The 16,770-nt window shown below is 37.8% G+C and overlaps 1 protein-coding gene across 3 annotated transcripts in view; it reads right to left on the bottom strand.

The window, feature by feature from the left end:
• Positions 1-309: 309 nt before the first annotated feature.
• The window catches only part of brinp2 (bone morphogenetic protein/retinoic acid inducible neural-specific 2), a 190,794-nt gene continuing 174,333 nt past the window's right edge, over positions 310-16,770 (bottom strand). For all 3 annotated transcript variants that reach the window (XM_044133142.1, XM_044133144.1, XM_044133143.1), the window contains exons 7-9: positions 6,963-7,185; positions 4,357-4,663; positions 310-2,657 (exon numbers count right to left, since the gene is read on the bottom strand). In XM_044133142.1, coding sequence (XP_043989077.1) covers positions 1,836-2,657; positions 4,357-4,663; positions 6,963-7,185 — 1,352 coding nt within the window. In that variant the 3' untranslated portion in view covers positions 310-1,835. The remainder of the gene's footprint in view (positions 2,658-4,356; positions 4,664-6,962; positions 7,186-16,770) is intronic.

Below are 16,770 nucleotides of genomic sequence, written 5' to 3'. Positions count from 1 at the left end.
TGTAATTTACATGGGAAGAAGGGAGTTGAATAATAACTGAAACGATGGTTGAGATTTATATTCTGTTTCATTTTTTATGACGGGGAATATATGGATTACAACTTTTAACCAAAAACTGAACTCGTCGTCTGCTTTCCTGGATTGTTGTAGAAATGTATTGTGTATTATCTCGAGGCTGATAAGTTGTGAGCCAGAGGCCAATAAACAACATTTCTAATCTACCTCCTGGCAGTTATAGAAAGTTTCGAAAGCAGTTGTTTTCTTTTTTTTTTTTTTTTTTTTGAAATTAAGAACAAACTCCAAGGTAGATAAATCACTTTGCTTTTACTTAAGCAAGCTGAGCACAGAACAGCTGAAAATGACATACAGGGTTTACTGTGAGAAATTGGCAAAGTAAATGTATTATCATATCAAGTGTCTTACTCGTAAGCCTGCGACTCTGACGGGGGCCCTTACTGCCCGAGATAAACTTTCTGACCGTGCATTTGCCGTGATAACTGCTGCAGAATTGTGACCCACATAAAGAGAGAAGAAAAAAGAAAGCTAGATTGACAAAAAGCAAATACCGACTTAAAAACATGAGACAAAACCAAACTGTTTAAAACTTTTAAAACCATATTCAAAGCAAAAAAAAAAAAAAGGTCCATCAGTTGCAGAAATTTTGTATAACTGGAGATTTTGCAGAACAGTTACATAGTGCAAGTACTGGTGGGCACTGTGAAAAGTGATTCAAATTCCTCCACAACACTGAATTGAAACAAGAGCAGAAAATGTGACTGGCATTTGCTGTACATAGAAAAGCTACATTATCACATACTCTGGAGATTCTGTCTGTTGTTCTGTCCTGGTAGAAATACAAAAAGCGAAACAACCTTTTGCTTCAAAACCAAACACAGAAATTAAATGTGCTTCTTGTTTTAACATTAACTTTCCATATAAGGCATGAGTCTGTTTTGTTATAAACATTTTTTTTGGTCTTTTACTCGGTTATCTAGAAAGCAATGTGCACTTGTCCACAATCTTGAATTAAATGGAGCATTATTTACAGCACTACATCCACAGATCCCCTTGTTATCACGTCATGTGATTTCTTTCTGTCACTTTCAGGTTAAAAGAGTAAGAAAAGACAGCATATGCCAATGTTTTTTTTCCACTCAGATTGCCAATGTGTTTATCTGCTTTTGGCACAGACACACCACCATGAACAGAACATCACTAACAAGCTTCTCATTTGGATGATTAATAGATATACGTTTTAAAATGCCAGATAAAATGGAAGATGTGGATTAAAAAGAAATACTCAAAGACATTAGCAGGGGTCAGGATTATCAAATTTCAAACTGTTAAGCATAACATAACTTATTCACCACATGGATAATATAACCACCCTCCATCCCCAACCCGATTGTTCTTTTTCCAAAGAAAATAGTTATAAAAGGAAAATCCTTTTCTTTTGACACATTTTTCCAACTCCACTAAAAGTTCTTTGTCCTAAGATCAAATCTTGGCAGAGATTGCACTATCTCTGCAGTTCAAAACAAACAAACAAACAAACAAAAAACTGTTGAGGATAGATAAGATGCTTGACCTGGTCCAGTCAGAGTTCACCAAAAACACGGCAGTAATAGCAAAAGTACTCCATCCGGTTGGTAAAGCAGAGTCTACAGAAGAAACAAGTTGCACCAAAAACCAATGAAAAAAGTGAAAGAAAAGAAAGGCCCAGCATAAGACTTCAGAGTAGGTTAATCTTCTGTGTACCCAAAATAGGATTGTCCATGAAGCAGCAACTCCACTCTGGGTGCAGTAAAACTCCTGAACCAAGAGTGCTAATCTAGCTAGCTGCAAAGCTGGGCCAGGTCAGGTTCTGGAAAAGCATTGGGGAGTTTGGAGTTGAAGATCTGCAGAGAATCCTTGATTCGTGCCACCTCTCCTGCAGACAGCTTGAGGCGGTGGCGCAGCAGACAAGAAAACAGGTCAAGTGGCTGTGGCGCCGGTGGAGACAGACGGTTAATCCGATCTCTCATCTCCAGCAACATCAGAAAGGCAGCGTCCTGTGTGCCCTGCGTGTAGGGGTAGTCGAGTTGCAGAATCAGGTCCTTGATGCCTTCAGGATCAAAGTGCATGCTATATCCAAAGACTTTCAGAGTGTTGATCTTCATGTAGCCCAAGTTTGATGTCTGATCATCCAAATCCAAAGGTTCATAAAAGAGAGTTTCGTTCACCGTTGGATCGTCCGTGACAATGCGGCTCCGTAGGTAGATGTGAACTGTTTCAAAAAAGGACTTCCACTTGTTTCCCAGTGACAGTGTCCAGTTGTAACACTGCGCATTGGGAGTGCTGTCCAGTCTAGTTCTCTCCCAGTCAGGGAATTCGGGCTGATTCACGGGCATGAACCAGCTCTCTGAGTGGCTGCCCCCAAAAGGATTTACATAAATGACAGGCACAGGTTCCAGTGTTGAATTTTTAGTTGAGCATATTTGAAAAGAAATACCCATTAGCATGTGGATGAGGTTGGATTTGTTTTTGTTGCTCTTGAGTGTAAGTAACATCCTTTTTCTCCAGGCAGGATTGAACCAGCTTCCCAAGCGGACGTCATTGCTGATGTAGATGGCATGGACCTCAATTCTGCTGTCGAGTCGCTGAAGCAAGTACTTCACCTAGGGCAGAACGAGAAGATAAGCAAGAGCGTACTTACACGAAAGGGTGCATTTTCTGATATGACTTTGAAGTTGTATTTCTCTAAGTTTAACCGAAAATAATCACAAATATGGAAAATGTAAAGAAATTAAAAGTCACCATGAACATCCAAAAACCTTCCTTCAAACTGAATTTTCTAATCATGACAACAGTAAAATGGATTTTGGAGTAATTTTTGTAATCTAAGCAAGTTTTAAGTAAAAGCATTTGATTTACTTGTTGGTCATGCGTTTTGGCCCAGTGATCATGATGTCAAGGGATTTCATAGCCTTAGAGACTCTGTCTTCATGGAGAAGGTCTCAGAAACATCATAGTATGAAATCTACCTTTGGAAATCTTACATATTCAATATTCAATGAAAGTCACAATTTATACGTAAAGAGAAAATTTAACTTTTTTTCTAGAATGATAACGCAACTGACAACTTGAATAAAAAAAATAAAATAAAAAATGGGTGACCCCTCCATGGATTTTCTGGCAGATTGTATCTAATCCACACATGGGTACAGTTTGAACATAAACCCTTACTAATAGTTTGGTTAGATGTCCCTTTGGAAATTACACTGTAATTACACCTTCTTTGTTACCAAGATTCTGGCATGTCTGTACCTGAGTCTTGTATCTGCTCTGTTTGGTAAAGATTTTAGATTTAAGTTCCTGACAAGGACTTGCCTTTCAAACATACCCCATACATTTTGAACACAGTTAAGATTGGAGTCAGTCCTGAAGCTTGATCTTAGGATGTCCCATCCATTCCAAAAGGTGTCTTTATGATCTTTACCCTTTTGGAGTATCTAATATGTCTAGGTTTCAACCATATACATTGTGGCTTACGGGGAAGGTGAAATCACCATGGAGGTGTTCCTCCCTCTCTGGAACTCCATCCATTTTCTGCAGTGCAACAGATTCCAAGCTTGTGAAACAGCACAACAACGTACACCACCAAGCTTGGCAGCCCGTACAGTGTATTTAGTTTGACAGCCTCACCAAGCCTCTTCCAACTGTTGCTTCATGTTGTGGTAAGCATCACTTAGTCTTTGCCTTGTATGACAATATTTATTTTCTCCAGACACCATTTGGGTTTACCATGTGGGCAACAAAAAGTTTAAGGCTAGCTAAAGGTGTCCATTTTGAAGCAAGTGCCATTTTCCTAGGTCACTATCTGCTCAGTCCATGTCTGCCAGTAGTTTCCATATGAAGGCTCAAGCCTCAATCAAAGGTTCAAACCTTGGTGGTTCCTGTGTTGTTCCTGAACATCCAAACCAAGGTCCTTTGTTTTAAGGGTGAAGGTTTAGGTCAGATGGTTGAAACCTGGATGCCACTGGACAATGACACTCAACACACATCCAAACTGGTTTCGGAATAAATAAAGCAGTCCCCTGGAATTGCATTACCAAAGCTCCACCCTGAACCATTTCAGAATTTGTGGAATAGGCTTAAAACCATGTCAGTCCCAGGAAACCATGACAGGCTGGTATATCTAGTATGTCCAATAATTATGCCAGAAACTTGTAGATGGCTACACAGCATGTAATCTTGGTGCGGTTTGCTAAAGACATCTCAAATGTTAGACAAAAGATTGAATTTTAAACATATCCTCTGCTAACATTGACTTTTTAACGGATTTGCATAAATGTGGAAATTAAAAGCTCAGAGAACCTCAGCATCTGGCATGTCCAGGTCAAAATTCAGATAATGGTCTAGCGAGGCTCCAACGCTCGGACGGCAGGAACCAAGATGGAGGAAGTTCCCGTGGTGACAGGCTCCGCATCGGGTGGCATTGTCGGTGGCACACTGGGAGCAGGAATTGGGAGAGGTGCCCACAACACATGGGATTGCTCCTTGGCAGGTGGGCTGGTCCACAGGACATGTGCAGCTCTTAGCCGCCTCGGAGAACGTTCCCAGGACTCCATGCTCATTGCAGTAGAGAAGAGACTGAGCTGTACCCAGCCAAAAGCCAACTGGCCTGTTGGGAAGGAGACGGAAGACACATCAGTAAAAGTTTATGTGAAAAGTCTGGCAGTGCTGTCAGGAGACAACTGACCATTGTTCAGATCTACACCACCGTATAAATGCAAGTTAAAAGTACAAGTTTAATAAAATGCTATCCTTCATCTTCATCCTTCATCTCTATGATAAGGTTTAAAATGCATCTCATGGTAAAATTAACTTACCTCTGAAATTCTTGTTCAATTGTGCACAAACAGAATGATATTCTCTTTAAATTATGCATTCTTGCACCAAGTAATTGCCTGCCAGACTAATTTAACCATCTAACCAACTGTCTGAATATTAGTAGATCCTTGTGTTTTGATGCTTGAGTCATTATTTAGTTTGACTTTGTCCCTTGATCTTCTTGTTTCTTCTGTTTACTCCCAGTGATGTTGACTATCAATTGATCATTGTTTGGAGGAACTCTGTTTTTGAACTTATTTTGTTTGTTACACATTGCATTAAAAGTGCTAACATCTTCTCTGTGTTCAGGTGTTTAATTACCAACAACAAAATACAAGTGGGGAACTAAATTTGAATAAAACTAACAGAAGGACTGTTTCCGCCTGTCATAGAATGACTAACCTGATCCGATGTACCCCAGAGTAAAAAAGTTCAAATTAATGCTAATTTTGAAATAAAAGATGCTACTGGGCATATGAACAGAAAAAATGCATCTGTACTCACATTGTTGAGTTGTAGACAAAGGTCAGAGCATTTGGAAACAAAACTTTTTTTTCTTTATCATTCACAACTGTTATTTAAAATTCTTCTTGATTTTCTAGTTAACTTCTTTTTGTTTGATCTTAAATTTGGTTTTCCTGAGCCCAGTCATAGTTTGACTTGCTGTGCTTCCCGCTAGTTTTGCATCCTTTCTTTGCCTCCCACCACTCTCTAATTGGCAATTACTGGTTTTGTGTTGGACATTACCTTGCTCCCCATATTATCTGCTCAGTTTGCTTGGTTCTTCGCCAGATCAGAGTGTTCCAGCCCGTTATGCTTCCCTACTGTTTTCGCTTCCTTCCAGCTCGATCACATCCAATTTCCTGTTTTGAGACCTTTTTTCTGTTCTTTTTCTTTTCTTTTAACAGCCTTCCATCTCTTGTCTTTATCCACAATGGATAATGGATATCCAAAATATGTTTGAGACCTTTTTTCTGTTCTTTTTTTTTTTCTTTTAACAGCCTTCCATCTCTTGTCTTTATCCACAATGGATAATGGATATCCAAAATATCATTTGAAAAGGAAACCTTTAAGAAAACTTTATAGCAGGATAACATATCTCTTTTCAAGCCATGCATTTAAAGTTAAAAAATGGGGGCTAAGTTGGCCCCCAACACCACAATCGAGTGTTGGGGACCTTGATTGTGGTACTTAATGTTTGTGAATTAATGTGCTCCACATAGAAATGGGCTGACATGGTGACAAGACAAACAACTAATGTGGCAATATACTGTGTTCCCTGCAGCATCCCATGATGAAGTTAAGTGGCAACATGTTCAATATTGTCACTTTCTTAAAATGATGGTCTGAGTCATTTTTTGCCAAAAGTGATTTTGGCATTAAAAAAAATCCCACCTCTTTCATTCTAAACAAGGTTTTAGGCAACAAGAAAAAAGACTTAGCCCATTATTTGGCTAATTAATGGAAACATGTCAGTTGATGGCACAAGAAATTTAGTCTAATAGAAAAAACTATTTCTTCTTCCTGCAGCTTTGGCACAGGGGGAAGAAGTCAAACAGGGCAGAAATCACAACTCAAACAAGTGGATGCTTTGTAAAAAAAAAAAAAAAGGCTACCGCTGGATGTTGGGTTGGATTGGATTTTAATTGATGACTCATGCAGCATTCTTTTTGCAGACTCTTCAGCATCATCATAAAGTGACAAGAAGGGGAATTATTAAAGCTTTGTCTGACACACCAAATGTCTGTCTGCTAATTATCCTTCTTTGCATCTTAAGCTTATACAAAGTCTCAAAGGTAGTGGAAAATCTTAATAGTAACATTGAGAAAGCTTAATCCTTTAATTTCGCGTGGGAAATTGAATACCGCTGATATTAAATCTATGCATATATGTTTGTTTAACATGGGAAATATAGGCTTCAAACAGCTATATGCTGATATATATTTGTTAGAAAAACAACATGATTTTCTTTCTTTGTGTAGAAAGAAAGTGAAAGAAAGAAAAAGTTAAAGATGAACATTAGCTCTCAGTTGTAACAAATCACACTGTAATCCTTTAGTCTATTTGCTGACGGTGTCGTAGTAGCTTACCTTTCTCGAGGCAGACTTATGCGGGCTTGCTTAGGGCAGCGTTTGCTCAGGGTGAAGAGCTTCCTCGCTATCTTTTGGGCTTTTCCCGAGACCAGCACTGTGCTGGCCTCCAGCTGAGCATAACGCTTCTGGAGGGGCAAGTCAGCTGACCAGAACTTGGCAACCGTGGACACATTTAAAAATCGGTCAGTGGGGAGCCGCTTCAGAAAGGCTTTGAATTCATCTGAAGGGAACACAAGAGAGACAGAAAGAGTGTAAAAAAATAAAAAATAAATGAGACAACAGCAGGAAATTAGATGATCTCACGCAGTCTGTTTGAGCCCGTCAAAACTCTTTAGCCTTCGATTCCTTCACTGGTGGCATAAACGGAAAAGTGAACGAGGAGCTAGAAGAGCTGAATGTCTCATTAGAGAATACAAAAGCTGTTTTCGGCTAATAAATTGGATTTACAAGGTAAACACGAGCCCTTTAATGTGCTGGTGTTCTCGTTCAGCTAACTATTAGAGTCTCATCACGGTCAGTGTGGTATCACTGCCAACACTGTCATTTAGAAAGCTTGATAAATGGCTGTCTGGTGTCACATGCAGATGGGCATTTCCATTTATGTTGTAAATCTTTCATTATGAGTCCAAACAATTTAGGAGTGCACCCATAATCACAAGCTGAATAGAGCAATAAAGCTATATAGCAAAATAGCAAAAGGCCAGCCTCTAGCTTTGGGTGTCGAAATGGAAAACAGTGCTTTGATACAATTTACTGCACAGTCTGCAGCTGTCACAGCAGGTGTTAATCAAAAGCAAAACAAAATAAAGAACCAAAGTGCAACGCAGACGCTCCTATAAATTTGGCTGTTCTAGGACGACAGTAACACTTATGTTTTATTGCTTTAGCAAAGACATTAACACCATTCACAAATGAACTATGAGTGAGTTTTAAACAAAGTTAGCAGCAGTAGTCTGCAACCTTTTATTTCACAAAAATATAAAAATTCAGGATTTTTGACAAAACCTAAAATTTGCCTTTTCCGTGAGCGAATTGTATCTGTGTAATTTAACAGAATCGAATGCATTCATACTCCGGTACAGCTTTAAAATAAATGCTTAAGAAGTCTATATTATTAATAGAAATAGACTATTACATAATAAGTGGGCTATAATGTCCTTTTACATTTTAATGCACACCTGAATCTAACCTCTGTGTTGTTTAGGTTGTATGTGAACGACCTTTAGGTAAAACCAAATTCTATTCTATTCCATTGCTTTTATAAGGTTAGATTTTGACTGATTCCAGGTTATGCTTCCTGAAGCAATTGTTTCTCTTGTTTAAACATTTACAAAATAAATATTGCTTGTGGTATGTTAAACAATGGCACTAAAGTTACATAGGGAACACAAATATCAAGACACAAATTTATCAACTTGAAAAGAGCTTTGTCTGCTTGGTTGATACAGCAGGTTTAAATGAATGATTGAACTATAGGTGTGAAGTAAGGACTGTTATGCACTAAGGATGTTTTTGTCGCCTAGCACTGATGTTCTTGCCTTTTGTTTAGAATGGCGGTGGGTGATATTTAAGAGGATAGCTTTGATCCAGATAAGTGCGAGATTGAAACAGAGGGATTAGTCCCAGGGATGAAGAATTCAGCCCCTGCTGTTTCATGATACTGTAAGTTTAAATCTGTGTGAGACCAGCTGAGAGGCCTCAGAGCATAGATACATGCTGCCCAGTGTGTTTCCTGTACGCAGGAACTGACTCACACAAAGTCTTCTCATTTGAGTCTGGTTGTTTAAAAGCCCGTTTGCTACCACAGTTTATGATATATGTAGTCTGTCTCATTGCCCAGAGTGTTGTGATCTTGAAGATAAAAACATGTTAAACTGCACAACGTTAGTATTTGATTCTCAGTCTTTGGTTTGAAGTGAAATTAAAAGGTTTTGTCAGTGTTTCAAGAGTCCAGATTGCATTTGATCCTTTTTATTTCAACCTCTGAAATAACTACAGTTGCCAAACTTGAATCAGATTATTTCACACGGCTGTAAGATTTTTTATAAGATGGTCTGATGTTTATGAAACCTCCAAAAACAAGCAAAAAAAAGAGCCTTCCAAAAACTTTGTTGGTTGTAAAAGTCTCTTAAAATAAGTGCGATAAGAACAAAACATACACTGGCCAAAGCTGAACTGGACCCATCTTGAAAGGCACACAAGATAATTTCGAACACAGATATGTTGTAGTTTAAAAACACAGTAATCGTGATAGGTTGTATAATAACAACTAAATAAAAAGTTGCAGAATTGGCTTTGTCTTGAAAATATGTGAGAGTATTTAGTTTTCTCAAGGGCAATGCGAAAGCCTTTTGAGGGGCAAATTAAATATTTATTTGCAATAAACAAAGATAGCTGCACTGAATTACACGGGAGCAATCAATGACATGAATTACACATCGGTTCAACACCAGGTGCTCTCATGTTTCATTATGAGGCACCGGATGCATAACACGCCAGTTATGAAGACTTCAAAGTTTCTTTCTTCCAGAGCCAGCTAAGTGAGACCTTCTCAGATTTCCTGGGTCTGCCGGGGAATACTATTCCCATGCGCTGCTTTTGGCATGGAGGAATCTGTAGCTGAGTCGACCTGCGCTGGGCCCGACTGACAAAACTCAAGCCTATTACAATGCTCAGTGATCCCAGATGACACAATGGTCAGGTTCTTTCCATCCCTCTCTTTGTGCTCGTCTGCCTCCTTCCCTCTCTGTGATTGTTCTCTACTTGACAAGATGAGGTTGTCTCTCTCCTGAGTTTCCTAGCTCAGCGTGCTCAAATTTGTTCACTTTTGCTTCCTGACTTCCTGATATCTCTATAGAACCATTTGACTGCTCCTTGCTTGAGGTCAGAAGTTCAGTTTTGACTTTCTCATTGACTGAATAGATTAATGTTTTTGTTGCAGGCTACTTTTTGTAGCTTTTAGTTCTTCACTTTCACAGTTGTCACGAAACTTTAAACAATTACTTAAATATGCTGTAAAAACACCATGTACGTGACACGACACAAATTGCAGACCATTTTTTAAATTCTGTGTCAAAGCAAACTGCTATTAAAATATTGTATATGTTATGCTGCTCACCAATCGTCACAGTTTTTGACAAGGTTATAAAGGATCTTAGAGTATACATAGCCATGGCTTAATTAAAATTTTTGTGTCGTGAAAATAAGTGATAATTCAAAATTTTGACTGTAACCTTGAATGTGACATGTTTTCTGTACAATTCTACAGAAAACAAAGCATATGTGGTGGTGGACGGATGTGGGGAAAAAAAGAACATGCAATAACTAGGGTGTTTTATTTTTTTTCACGGTGTGTTCACATTAGTTTTAAGAGTTTCAGTTTTCAGGTTTTTTTGGAAGGAGTCTATCAGCACGCCACATTCTGACTAGCTAATGTTGAATTGCTCTATCACGAGGTTGTCTAAATCTATCAGCTTGTAGGTATAAGGATTATTCAGTTTTCTTTACTCGCTAGGCCACTCCAAAACTTTACTTATCCTTTGCTAAAATCTACTTTTTGTTGATTTGAATGTACACCTGAACTCACTGTGATGCCAAATAAAAAACTAATTTCTGTTACACCATAACCCATTTTCCCACAACTTTCTGTCATATAACCTTACTTCTTAGTTCCAGACATTTGAAGACTACAGGAAATATTTTCACTGCTAAGACATAACCATGGAAATTCCTGCAACTTCTTCGGTGCTTTGTCTTACTTTCTAAAAACGTCTAGTTTTTGTCAGAGCTCTGCTAATAAATGTTGAAATCAGTGACGTGTGGTTAAGTGCAATGCTGGTGAGGCACTGACTTAATCATAATCAGACATACAAATGTAGACCACCTGCTTGTTATTGTTTACATGAGGGAATTTTGTGCATGCGTACGGAGCCCCCTAGGGGACATGGAGATTTTTTTTTTTTTTGCGTTCCCTCGCAATACTTTTGCGTTACCTCGCAATACTTTTGCGTTACCTCGCAAAAGTTTTTGCGTTCCCTCGCAAAAGTTTTTGCGTTCCCTCGCAAAACTGTACTGATCAGTTATGCGGCATAATTGAATACTGTAAGTCTTTCTTACGGTGGCCGCCGTACTTTCTGATTTAATATAAGGTTACGTAAGGTTTTTCCATGAATGTTAATATCTCGTTGTGAAATATCTGAAGTTTTATATCTTTCTTTAGAATGCAAAGGCACCACAAACCTATGATATAAACAGAAACCTTCCGTAAAGAAATATAAATACTGTACATCCAAACTATATTTCTGAGTTATTATCGCGGCGTAATAACCCTAGTTTTGATTGTGTCGCTGTTGTGTTGGTTAGCTAAATGGTTTAAAGAGCTGCTTTTATGTTCAGTTTCATCTCAACCCTAACAGACATAAACATGCAGTAAATAAATCGATTTTCAATCAGTTTTTTGCACCAAAGACTTCATAATAATACACTCGTTTTCTAGTAGGCTCTGTAAGAGCCATATGAATGTACATTTTGGCATGCACGCGACTTTGACACTTAGGTGGTGGGTGTGGGAGTGACGTCATCAAGTATGAATGGGAAGCTTACTGGCCTGCTGGTTTGTGTGTATGAGGAAACGGTGAGCGGGTTGGTCAGTCCTTGCAAAGTCTGGAGCATAATAATCAAAATGGAATAAATCGATAAATGTGACAGAACAAAGAAGTGGTTTGGAGCTAATTGATACACGGACAGATGAGATTCCCCGAGTTAACCCAATACGGCCCTTTACCATAATTAGTTTGTTGTGTTTTTAATAATAAAACGTGTTTATTATTATGAAGTCTTTGGTGCAAAAAACTGATTGAAAATCGATTCATTCACCGCATATTTATGTCTGTTAAGGTTGAGATGGAACTGAACATAAAAGCAGCTCTTTAAACCATTTAGCTAACCAACACAACAGCGACACAATCAAAACTGTCAGATGACTTATTACGCCGCGATAATAACTCAGAAATATAGTTTGGATGTACAGTATTTATATTTCTTTCCTACTTACGGAAGGTTTCTGTTTATATAACAGGTTTGTGGTGCCTTTGTATTCTAAAGAAAGATATAAAACTTCAGATATTTCACAACGAGATATTAACATTCATGGAAAAACCTTACATAACCTTATATTAAATCAGAAAGTACGGCGGCCACCGTAAGAAAGTCTTACAGTATTCAATTATGCACAAATGATCAGTACAGTTTTGCGAGTAACGCAAAAGTTTTTATGCGGAACGCAAAAGTTTTTGGCAGGTAACGCAAAAGTTTTTGCGAGGTAACGCAAAAGTATTGCGAGGGAACGCAAAAGTTTTGCGAGGTAACGCAAAAGTATTGCGAGGGAACGCAAAAGTTTTGCGAGGTAACGCAAAAGAAAAAAAAATCCCCATGTCCCCTAGGGGGCTCCGTACATGCGGACATCGCTGGAGGGCAAAAAGACAATTCTGTTACATGTCATGCACAGCCGCGCTGCCTCCGTTGAATAATTCCGTTACCTCAATCAAACGTGGACATGCAGATATTATAAATTTTGTGCTGTGCTCCACAGCAAAGGGAAAAACCATTAAAGTACACTTCAAAACCACGTTTTTCCCGCTCTCTGTATTAGCTCAGCTACACGCAGACTCGTTACCATAGCAACTGACAACAACGCCACAAAAAAAACTACAAAAGACACTCCAATATTTTCCACACAAAGAGCAGAACATTCAGTCTGTTGCAGTAGTATGGTTTTAGGCTTAATGTTTCTTTTGGGATTATTATTAAGTGACTGCTGTGGCAACTACAAATATATCGCTGCACTTGACTTTGCTGTATGGCTAGCTCCAAGGCTAGCTCGTTGTTACTGTCTCTTACTCTGCAGTTGTAGAGTCACAATGTCAAGGATCATGAGCGCCCCCTGCCTTGAGGCAGGAGAACTGCTTGCCTCACCTCTAATCTGTTCTCTGCCGATTTTGAGCGCTCCTTAACACAGGAAACACGTTACACACACAGTTGGTGACAAAAACACTTTATATTATATACATAAGCTAAGTTATGGAAAGTAAGTTCAAATATTAAATGTTATTTAACCATTTTATTGGCGACATACAGAAAGGAGGAGCATGCTCTCAGAGTGGCAGCCAGTACAGTCAGCCAGAGGTTGATCAATCCCAGGTGAGGCTCAGCTCACTGCTGCCTCACCAGCTTCATTGCTGAGCATTTGAAAGGGAAAATGCAAAAAATTCAGCGATTATGAAGAGAAAATAATCAGATTTAGTTAAGTTAGATGAAAAATAGGTACTTTACAAACCACTTCACATCGAAACATCCAAAATCCTTCAATTTTAATGGACTGTGTACATCTTTGAGTGAAATTTAGTACTCTGTGTTAATACAATTTATTTAGATTCCTAAAAACTTTAACTGTAGATGAAATAATAAATCTCAAGGCACCTAAACAAAATTATGCAAAAAGCACATCTGCTTTTCCCAGGAAGTACAGCAATTAGCAAACATTTCAGATGAAAACATCTGAAACGTAAAATGGATTAATTTTCAGGCATATTACAATAAACAGATTACACTAGTACATTTTGTTGTTAGAAGAAATGACAAAACTGTCCAACTACAAAATATTGTGTTGTATTTGACTCGTTTACCCAAGAATCTGATCAAAGTTTCTTCTAAAAATAAGTTTATTCTCAGTTCATGTCAATATAGGTAAAATTATCAAATTGCAGGGGGTTTAACCCTATTGCTAGCAAGAATTATGTAATGTATTTGCCAGTGTTTTGGTGCTGTTTTATAAGGGTTCATCAGTCTTTTTCTTCGCTCAGACACATATAGTGTGATGCATTTCCGCTATTCGCTCATTTTCCATTCTTTCAATCACTCATGAACTCAAAGAGAATTTACCTTCATTCTTCAACCATCCAACAACACCCTCTCTATTTTTATATTTTTCTTTTTTTTCCCTCTAATACATCCCCTAGTTCAACTCTCGCTTTCCATTTAACACATCTTTAGTAATCATTTCCAGTGTCATTAGGCTGGAGGAATTTGTCTGTCTATTTTCCACCCTTTCCTTGACGTTTATGACTATGTTCAAAATTTATGGTCAATTTTACCCACTCAAAATCTATCAGATAAAGAGCCAGGGGTGTTATTTTCCCTAATGGGTGACAACCCGGCCTTGAAATCTTAATATCGGTGCTGAGTAAATGATTCATGCCATTTTCAAGCAGAGATGGCAGCTAAGTGACTGGCTGGCAGAAGTCTGGTGGTTGCCTTGAAATTCTCTAAAAAAAGAAGTAGACTGAACAGATCGTAATGGGATTTTAGAATCCCCAAAAGCCAAATAAACAATTAAGTTTCCTACACTGATTAGAATTATACACTGAATTGAATATCTCATTGTCATTTTGAAATATATAATTCAATGCCCAGAACCATACTTGTTTAGTGTAAATAAGGAGGCACCACCACAGGGTCCAAACTATTCATGACACTTTGGCATTGAAAACATCGGTTGGCAATATCTTAAGTAGCTACAGCAGTTGTGTTTTCTTCAATAGATAAAACTAGAATGGTGGGTAAAAAGTTCTGAGATAATCTTAAATTGCAAATACAAGATGATAATTCATCCTTTAAAAAGAAAAAAAAACAGTACAAATGCCACTGGATGACCCATGACTTTGATTTTTTTCATGTTTTATTGTTGAATGTAGACTTGAAATAGAAATTGAGCAAATATTTACGATGGATTATTGCACTTCTATCTTAAGAATTTATTCAGTGTATTTCATCTTACTTCTGTCACATCCTGGTGTATTTCAAGGCCATTTGGAAATTGGTGGCTTTAAGCAAAACCTTTCATGCAATCAGAACTGAACTGTTCATAATTTGAGTTCAAATCAAGTCAGGGTGCCTCAGAGTTTTTTGGACATGTCATATAAAAAGTGGAACTGCTTGGAGATGACAAATACACTGCATATAATATGCTATTCTACTGAAGAAAGTATTTAAATTCTACAAAGATACTAGATTGATAATGTTACTGAAACCAATGCTACGCTCTTTCTACAGTGATCAATAATCACTCACATCAGCATGCATTTGCCAGTTACCATCTTGCAATAGAAAAATTTATTCTAGATTGCATGTGTTGCATTTCAATGACTGACTTTTTTTAATTAATTTTTTGTTTTTTTTACCATAAATGTAAACAAGCTCTAATCATTATCAAACCGTCTCTATGATAGCTGGAATCAGAACTGATGGTTTGACATTTCTTTCCCAGCTAACACAATTGTGTCTCAGACATTTTTTATTTTTTATTTTTTTGCTATTGTTGTGGTGTACTCATCTGTCAGTCACATCTCACTGAAGAGTCTTTCATTAAGTCCCTGATGATTTCTTGCAACAGCAACTTCAATAATTATAATGCTTCCGATGTGCTTTTAATTCGATTGCACAGACAAAATGACGGTGGTGTTGGGATGTCTTCAGGCAAATGTGGCAAGAACTCTATCTCTTTCTATTTTATTCTGCTGAGCTGCCAGCTGGGGGTTGTGAAGTGGAAAACAGAGGGTCCAGAGCTGTCGACAAAGCTGCAATCTCCATCACTTCGAGGTGTCTGTAACACATTAAAAGCTCCATCCATCATACATGACTGACACTGCTGCTCACATAACAGTTAACAGTGAGATCTTTATGATTTTTTCCCCAAACAAATTCGTTAGATCCTCTTTATTGAAACGGAGCCCTAAGTAGTTTTTGAGGCATGTTTAATTACACGTGAGTGAATTGGTTTATCTCCTAGAACAGTGGCTCAGTATATTAACATAGACGGCAGTTATAAGGCATTTAGACTTTTATTTTTTGTGAATTATTCAGAGGACCACCAAAATAATAGCTTTCAATGGAAACTGAGGGAAGTGCATAGTGTGATGTCAAAAGTGCAGACTTTGGTTCACAAAACAAAAGCTTTATGCAAGTGTTTCCCACCAAATTGTCTTTATCAAACACAAACAGCAGCAGGAAAGTTGGCCTTTTTCATGTTGCCCACATAGCCAGGACTCTGTCAGAGATCAGATAGAAAGGAGTGGTAAAAGAAAAAAATCAGTTTCAGAGACTATTTATTATGACATGCTCTAATTACATTTGCTTTTTAATCTAGTAAAGCATTTTGCTTTAAGATTAGAGAAAATGCATCTTATGTAAATAGTTGAAGATCCTTTAAAAGGACAAGAGGACTCAGTCATGTCCTTATGCTAAAATTTTGTAAATTTAGAAGTAACCAAATGCTGAACTATTCATCGCCAGCAGATTAATTACAATTTGAACTGTTTTTAAAGATTTGCATGCAATCTTTCAGAGCTTTACAAATCCTTATGTTGTTGTTGCTGTTGTATGCCAGCTTTTAAAAGTCAAGATTTCTGACTCAGTAGTGGCCACATACTTCCTCCCACTCTGTGGGAGTTATTATAATAAGCACAATATTGACATTTTCCAAACACCATAAGTTTAGCTACGTAATAATAAAAATTGACTTGTGAGAGAAGTTTGCAGCTTGTGCTGCCTTTTAAACTGACCTGTTTTGCACTTCGCTCAGTCAGAAGATCAAAAGTTGATTCAAATTTCACATTTTTAGAACATCATGCTCCAAATGGAAAATTGTTGACTAAAATAACACACACATAGAGATAGTGGTGGAAGGCAGTGGAAAGGAATTTAAAAAAAAAAAAAAATATTTTTATTTTTTCAGCACAGGATGCAGTGC

Source organism: Gambusia affinis, linkage group LG12 (genome assembly GCF_019740435.1).
Source record: "Gambusia affinis linkage group LG12, SWU_Gaff_1.0, whole genome shotgun sequence".
NCBI classification, from domain to species: Eukaryota; Metazoa; Chordata; class Actinopteri; order Cyprinodontiformes; family Poeciliidae; genus Gambusia; species Gambusia affinis.
This window is presented reverse-complemented; position numbering and strand designations above follow the sequence as displayed.